At 40.6% G+C, this 8,583-nt stretch overlaps 1 protein-coding gene across 3 annotated transcripts in view; it reads left to right on the top strand.

The window, feature by feature from the left end:
• The window catches only part of RHOQ (ras homolog family member Q), a 29,380-nt gene that overhangs the window by 15,436 nt on the left and 5,361 nt on the right, over positions 1–8,583 (top strand). For 2 of the 3 annotated variants that reach the window (XM_039386971.1, XM_027723414.2), the window contains exons 3-4: positions 7,122–7,286; positions 8,046–8,141. In XM_039386971.1, coding sequence (XP_039242905.1) covers positions 7,122–7,286; positions 8,046–8,141 — 261 coding nt within the window. The remainder of the gene's footprint in view (positions 1–7,121; positions 7,287–8,045; positions 8,142–8,583) is intronic. The other variant, XM_039386969.1, reaches the window with a different exon arrangement.

Genomic DNA, 8,583 nt, shown 5'->3' on the forward strand with positions numbered 1-8,583 from the left:
AGACTCTATCTCTACACTGACTCATGGATGGTGGCCAATGCTCTGTGGGGATGGCTGGAGCGATGGAAAAAGGCCAACTGGCAGCGCCAAGGGAAACCCATCTGGGCGGCGGAGATGTGGCAGGACATCGCTGGCCGGGTAGAGAAGCTGAGTGTGAAGGTCCGTCACGTAGACGCTCATGTAGGCAAGAAACGGGCTAATGAGGAGCATCGTAACAACGAGCAGGCGGACCGAGCTGCCAGGATTAAAGTCTCTCAGGTAGATCTGGATTGGCAGCACAAAGGAGAATTATTTCTGGCTCGATGGGCCCATGACGCCTCTGGTCACCAGGGGAGAGATGCAACATACAGATGGGCTCGTGACCGAGGGGTGGACTTAACCAAGGACATTGTCTCACAGGTCATCCATGACTGCGAGACGTGTGCTGCCATCAAGCAGGCCAAGCGGGTGAAGCCTCTATGGTATGGTGGACGGTGGTCAAAGTACAGGTATGGGGAAGCCTGGCAAGTTGACTACATCACGCTCCCCAAAACCCGCCAAGGCAAGCACTACGTACTGACCATGGTAGAAGGGAGTACTGGATGGTTGGAGACATACCCCGTGCCTCATGCCACTGCCCGGAATACCATCCTGGGCCTTGAAAAACAAGTCCTGTGGCGACACGGCACCCCGGAGAGAATTGAGTCTGATAATGGGACCCATTTCAAGAATGGCCTCGTAGACACCTGGGCCAAAGAGCACGGCATTGAGTGGGTGTATCATATCCCCTACCATGCACCAGCTGCTGGAAAAGTTGAGCGGTGCAACGGACTGCTGAAAACCACCCTGAAGGCACTGTGTGGGGAGACTCTCAAACACTGGGAGCTGCATTTAGCAAAGGCCACCTGGTTGGTCAACACCCGAGGCTCCATCAATCGAGCTGGCCCTGCCCAATCAGAACTTTTGCATACTGTAGATGGAGATAAAGTCCCCGTGGTACATATGAGAGGAATGTTAGGGAAGACTGTATGGATTAGTCCCACCTCAAGCAAAGGCAAACCCATCCGAGGGATTGTTTTTGCTCAAGGACCTGGTTCCACCTGGTGGGTAATGCAAAAAGATGGGGAGACACGTTGTGTACCACAAGGGAACCTAATTTTGAGTGAGAATGGTCTGTAATGTTTCATTGTATATATATATATATATATATATATAGATAGATGTATATAGTTTTAAAGGGATATAGTTTTTTAAAGGGGGTTAATTTGGGCATGACATGGATGGCATAGAATAAGGGGTGGATAATGTCCTAGTTAGGACAACTGAGACCAGTTCATCAGGGTATGGGTGTAACCCAAAACTGTGTATTCTATAGCCTTCCATGCCATTTCCCAGAAACTGTTATCAATGAACCATTTACACCATCTGCCCATAGAGCCTGACTCCTCAGGCTATAAACTAGGTGTTAAGAGGCCTGTGAGATAGGAGGATGCTCCTGTCCTCACACCCTTTGTGGAACTCCCCGCCCTGAGGGAAGTGCTGAGCATTCCTGCCTGAACTGCAGGATATATAATCTTGGAGTCTTGGAACATTTTTAACCACTCTGTGGGATCCAGAGAAGGACTGCGGCTCATCGCTCTCAAACAGACTTGGATCACCCTATACTGGACTCCAATCACCACTTTGACCAGACTGCAACAGCTCTCCCCCCAGCATCTCACTGCAATCACCACTTTTGACTAGACTGCAACAGCTCTCCCACCAGCAGGTTCTTCCCCTCTCCCTTTACTTTGGACTCAAGCGGGGCCCAAGGAACACCACGTTGTTCATGCCCCAGGGTACTGGGTTATACATTTGGGTTTTGTGGGTTAAGACCAATTGTTTGTTTGTATGATTGTACTTACTGTATTATTTTAGTAAATTGTTATTCTGACTTATAATCTCTCCTTTGAGTTGAGTTCATTTCCCCTGCTGGTTAACTCTTAAACCAGCACACTGCCTCACTGAACCCCTCTGAGCAGCAGTAGTGATTACCCTTTGCTGCTAGAGGTTGGATTCCTCTAGCAACTCTGCCTGATGCCTATTTTTGGCTTCCCCTCTAAAAACAGATGGTTGGGAGTGAGAACCTCCTCTTACGATTGCTGTTGTACGCTGTGAAAGCAACAGATGGTTGCTAACACAGAGATCACAAACCCAGAGTTTTTGAGCTCCAGATTTTCTTCCAGTGGTGCAAGCTTTATTTTGTTCTCTCCCATCGACTTTATGCCTCTTGGAATAGAAAAGAAATAGGATTATGCTTTTGTTTATAAGCATATGTCAGTAGAACTGGAGGTGCATTGTTAAAATTTCATTCCTAAGCTGCAAAACACATAAAATGATTCACTACTTTTGTTTCATCAGAGTACAAAACACCTAGTGTGGATTAAAACACCTTGGGCCCCTGCCTCAGTGTTACTGACATACCAGAACTTGTTTTTTCCTATTTGCTTAAAGACACTAGCCCCCATATTAGCAAGGAAATAAAAGTCAAACGGACAGATCCAGCTTAACATTGTCTTTACTACCTGTGACGACAGATCTGAGAGGTGTGAATTTCCTCAAATGTCTTGATCAAGATGTGGGAAGGTATTGATTGCAAAGGTCTAATAGCCGTTCATCTTTCCAAATTGGATAGAGAGACCTTGATACCATTCCAGATGAGAAGGCCTATGGTCTCACATTACTGACAGAGGGGTAAGGACCTCTGTCTCTGTCCCCATCACTTCAACTTGGGCCAGGAAGAGCATGATAACCATGAAACAGTGGAGCTACAGTCTCTAGTATGACAGAATTCCTGTATACCTGCACCTCTCACTTCAGTTTTCTAATAAATATAAGGAAATAATGCTTTTTGTGTGTCAAGAAGGTTATTCAGAAATAATAATACTCCACTTTCTCTTAGTTTATTTTTAAAAAAATATTCCACTGCACATAAGGTGTGTAGCTCAAAGGAACGTTTTGCAAAGACTAATGCATTACGAAGCTAGCAAACCTCTACAGACGGGAAGATGCAAATAGAGAGATAATGATTTGCTCAGGACTACATATTGTGTCAGTGGCAGAGTTAGGAATATAGTGTGTGTGGTTTTAAATGTGTCTCTCAGCTGATATGCATGGAATTGTGCAAAAGTGCTAGTTCAGAATCAAATGTATGACTTGAAATGCATTCAGCTTTTAGTCTGAACAAACTCTTGAAATGAGGAAGAATATAATGCTGCAGAATTGCAATCTCATTCTTCAGTCTGCATACAAAAAGTTTCTCAAGACCTGTTTTTGAACATGTGAGAGAAAATCCACTTCAACATTCAAAATACAATGAAAATCAGTGATTCAGTATTCAAGGACAAGGAAGAGAAAATCTCAGGCAGATTATCAGGTACTGTAACATGGAAAAAGAGACTTAAAGGACAGATTTTAAGGAGGTAAGATAAAGGCAATGCTAGATATACCTGCAGAATATCAAAACTGGGGCTAGACATACCTGCAGCATATCAAAAGTAGGGTGACGTGATAATTTAAAAATATGAATTTTCATTGTATGAATTTCCATTCTCCACTCTTAAAAACAAAACGAAAAGCCCAGTTTGTAGTTGAGAAGCCAAGTCAAGTCATTACTTTCTCCATGTCATCTCCTTTTTCATGTGTACTGGGTATTGGCAGCTCTTCTGGGTTTATACAGGCATACTAGGTAAATGATGAACAGTCCTGCGGCAGTGTCATGTTTTATAGGGATCATATCATATCATGTTAGTTAAGTCAACATACTTGTGTCCAATTTTGTTTAAACTTATTACATCCCTTGTTTTTTCAGCATACTTTTCTATCTGTATTCACCTGCTTCAGCAAACAGCAAGCAATTTTTGTTTAAAGTTCAGAGTATGTTGGAGAACATGCCTTTTCACTATTATAGCCTGGAGTTTTTGAGACATATAACTGATTTTTTTGGTCCTTAGTGGCTTTCTTGCCCACCTTATTCACATTCTTAAAATATTCCAGTTAAATTTTTTAAATTTATTTTAATGCCTAAATATATATGCAGTGTCTCCTCCAATTAGATTGTCTAATTAGTCTAACTGCCATACAGTGTGGTGTGTACATGCACTCAAATTGCAATTTAACTTGACTGGCTAGTATAATTAATTTTGCCATTGCATTTAATTTTAGAATAAACCACATTTACTTCCCTTACACTAGATTCAGGAAATAAATTATAGTTGAAGCAATAAGATTTTTCCAGGCTTCTCTAACATTAAGTCTAAATTAATTTGGTATTTCAAATTCTTCTACCCAGTCCAGCAGTTATGTAGGCCCAATACATCACAGAAAGTTTACAGGTTTGATTGCTATCTCTGAGGGGTTGTTGGGGGGCAGAAGGAGTCTTTAGGCACAAATGGCCTACTAGATGTTGGTAACATTTAAGCAGGGTCTCTCTCAGGATCAGTCTAAGCATGTGGTGGAAGGCTTTGTTAGAACTACCTGCCACTATTAATATCAATATGAATCTAATGATCAGAGCTACAGGCAAGGTTGAAAGGAGAGCCTGACAGCACTGACGGGTTTCAAGCAGCAGGACTGGTGGGTATAGCCAAATTCTCTGATTATTTAAGAAAGCATAAATGTAGTGAAGTCACTGTTGCGAATACCACATACATCTTTAGCCGTGGTACGTGATGTATCCAATCACATTGTACTTGCCTTCAGGTTAACTTCTTAATTACACTGGAGGGACCCACAGCTTGCCCAGTGCAGATGGGACAGGGTATAAATGAAAGGGCACATAAACAGATGCAGGAGCAGGAAAGGAGTTCAGATCCAAGATCAGCTTTAAGAAAATGATTAATATTTACTATGAATAAAAGGTCCATCTGTAATTTGAAATGGATTAACTAAAGAGGTATTTTAAGGTTAATGGACTAACATAATTTCTGGTGACAGCGAAATGCTTTCTGCATTCCAGCATTCAGTGCAGACAGTATTCTAGTTATCGTAATCCAGATGTGAGATTTTTAGAAAATGTTGAGTGTAGTGATGGCAGCTCTTTGGTGGTAGGAACAAATTATGGCTTTAAACTAGATATTTTCTTTTAAAGAAACATATTCAGTAATACACTTCATATATGATTTAGTAAAGCTGAATTTGAGAGCAACTGACAGATCCTCCTGTGTGTCCTTGCATGCAGATTTTGTACTCCAGGGACCAGTGTAATTTGCAGTTGGGAAGCTTCTTTTAGGATTTTGATCTCCACCCCAGAAAAACATGAACAACCATGAGCAGGATCTAACTATATTCAGTAGTAAAAGTAAAACGTAAAATACATGCTTAAAAAAGAATTGAATGTTAAAGAGTTTCAACTTGCTGTGGTGTTCTTGAAGTTATTTCTGCTTTCTGTGATGAACATCCACAGATGTGGAAAAGACAAGGTTACTGTTTTTTTCTTTTGAATCAGGGCAGGAGCCTGACACTAGCAGGGAAAAGGCCTGTCAAATGTTGTAGTTTCACAGTGGTGCCAGTTACTGTGGTTGTGAAATTGGGAACCCATGTTAACAACAAAGCATGCTCTATTTTATTGACAAACCTGTATACAAAACTGACAGTAGAGCCTACAGTCAAAATGGCACATGAGAATACTGATTACAATTCAGAACACTGTAAAATAGGCACTGAAGAATACTGGTCAATGGTCACCTCCTTGCTAGTGCAGAATCTCTGCCTGTGCTTGTCTTTTCTCCAGTTCATGATGAGAATAACAGCCCTCTTCTCGTAGCTGTTGACTTCCAAATGGAAAGATGGGCCTAGCAGAAATGATTCTGAAGAAGTTCTTACGTGTTTTCTGAAATTCTAGTGACCATGTTTAAAACATAACAATCAATGAAGGCTTTTTTTAGGGGTGTGACTATAGGTTAATAATCTGGTAATGTGACTGTTGCCAAGGAAACAAAAATCTAATTTTCTGGCTCATTTCAAACATGGAGTCGAATTACATTTCTGTCTCTACATTTAATGAACAAATCGTTCCAATATTTGTGAGATTTAATTAAGACGGGGAGCTTACATGGGCAAGAGGGAGGCTGCTGCAGCCATAACAAACTGATGTTTACTGTGGAAGAAAAGGCATAAATCCAGCATTTGACACTGTCTCTGCAATTCCTGGGCTCAGTCTTAGTTATCTATGTTAAAAGCAACCCCAAAACCTAAGGTAGAAATGGTAAGGCATTGGTTCATTGCCAAAAACCAAAGGAAGCCTTGAAGAGAGAAGCTGGGGCATGTTCCCTTCTGATGTTAGTTAAAATACATGGCAAAAATCCACTTTCTTGCTAGAATGGGGATGATTACAATAGGGATGATGCTCCTAGATGCCTGTCTTGCCACAGTATTGTATGCCCTGGCAGTATGACTGGTGGCTCTAAATGCTGTGGCCCTAAATGACCCAAATAATAATCTTTTCACACTAACCCCTCCCCAAACAAAAGGCATTAATATTCCCCTGATAGCCTTGATCCTGGATTTCTGCTCCTTCTGACCCTTTGCTGGGCTTGCTTACAGAAAGCACAGTCTAGACAAAAGATCCTACTGCACTGATCTCTAGCAACAGGACCGTAAAGCTTCTAAGAAATAAAATTCAAGGAGGGCCTTAAATGTCACCTCTACATCTGATCCAAAATAGAACATTCAAGTGCATTAAATACCCTTAATCTAGCCTACGTTTGTATAACCTCGCCTGGATGGCTCTACAGCGGTCACATCTGCTTATTTCTCTACAGATAACCAACCTTTGATCTGCAAGTGTGTTTGAACCATAAGCCTTTTTTTTTTTCAAGTATAAACTTTTTAAAGGGTAGTCTTCTGTATATTCTCATACAGAAGTAAATTTCCATCAGTATTAATACACTTTCCAGAATACTTAAATTCACATACAGTTACCCTTATATGCAGATATTGCTCTAACAGCCACGCTAACTAATCTGGAAAAGTTGTAATCATTCAGAAAGTTTCCCTCAACAACATTTGTGAAATACGAATACAGTTTCTGAATATAACTTTTAAAATTAACAAAATACAGGCAACAATTTAATATTGCAGATAACAGAATTTTTCTTCCTTAGGAAGACTATGATCGTCTGAGACCTTTATCTTACCCTATGACCGATGTCTTCCTTATCTGCTTCTCAGTGGTAAACCCTGCTTCATTTCAAAATGTGAAGGAAGAGTGGGTACCGGAGTTGAAGGAATATGCACCTAATGTTCCCTTTTTACTAGTAGGAACACAGGTATATCTGGTTCTGTTCTACTTTATTTAAACAATTAGGATCGTTGTATGGTGCTTTTTTTCGGGCTGAAAGTTCAGGCCCAACAGGACTTGAGCAGCACCTCCTTCTGCCTTTGGAGCAACAACCTTTACAGGTGGCAGAGAAACCTAGATCTGTGTTGTTCTCTAATGAGCTACCTCTATTTTGTTTAAAAAAAACTTGTTATACCCATTGTAAACAGGGTGGCAAGATTGGCTGCATATCTCCATCTGACTTTCTAAAAAGTCATGGGACTTACGGAACAAAATTGTCTGCCCACGCCCATGTTACTGGAAATACTTGGGTCCACAACTATTAATCATATGCAATATTTGCTGAAGTAAAGGAGCAAGGGGAGAAGTGAAACAATTTCCTCTTGCTTCTTGTGGGCAGTGGACTGAGCTTCGTCTACGAAGTGACCCACATGTTGGTATCCCGTTTGGGTTAATCTTTCTGCTGCTGCTGGATACACATTTTGGTATTCTGAGATGATCACATCTATTTGAAGAGCTGAATTACAGAATAAATGTTAGTTCCTTCTGGATTAAAGGTAGTCGTTCACAGCTTAAATTTAGGGCTTTTAGATCAGGAATGGTCCATGATCTTAAACATGATATGACTCCCTTTTAATAGACGTAATACTCCTTTAAATAATTATCTTTTAAAAAGAGGGTATCATATTGTCTGCTGACTTTTGTTTAAAAAAAAGTATTCCGACATGACTGCGATCTTTCTTGCCAGATTGATCTTCGTGATGACCCAAAAACTCTGGCAAGACTGAATGATATGAAAGAGAAGCCCATATCTGTGGAGCAAGGACAGAAGTTAGCAAAAGAGGTAAACTGGATATTCCTAAATGAAACCAAATAACAAAGAAAAACACCCCCTATTTCCACCTGACTCCTTTTGCCACTTTGCCCATTTCTTTTACCAGTCCATGTATGAAACCTTGTGACTGGTTACCAGTTGACAATATTTACTTACATTGCTGAATAGAGGTAACAAGCAGACCTGTGTAATTGCACTTCCCTGTTTAACTACTATGTGGATAATGCTTATCAGGACACTTACTTATAGAGTCTTATTTCTGAAACACAAATTGGTCATGTAATTCTTTTTTGCTGTTTAATTATCAAACATACCTTAGGACCCCATTGCCAATCTAAAGAGTTTATTTAATATGTTTCCTTTATAAACCAACCAATTTAAATACCTTCCAGATCTCTGGTCAAAAGACAGATCTTATTTTCTCCTACAGGGGATGCACATCAGTTATGCA

Source organism: Pipra filicauda, unplaced genomic scaffold (assembly GCF_003945595.2).
Source record: "Pipra filicauda isolate LSUMZ 115617 unplaced genomic scaffold, ASM394559v2 scaffold51_size4534324_pilon, whole genome shotgun sequence".
Taxonomy (NCBI): domain Eukaryota; kingdom Metazoa; phylum Chordata; class Aves; order Passeriformes; family Pipridae; genus Pipra; species Pipra filicauda.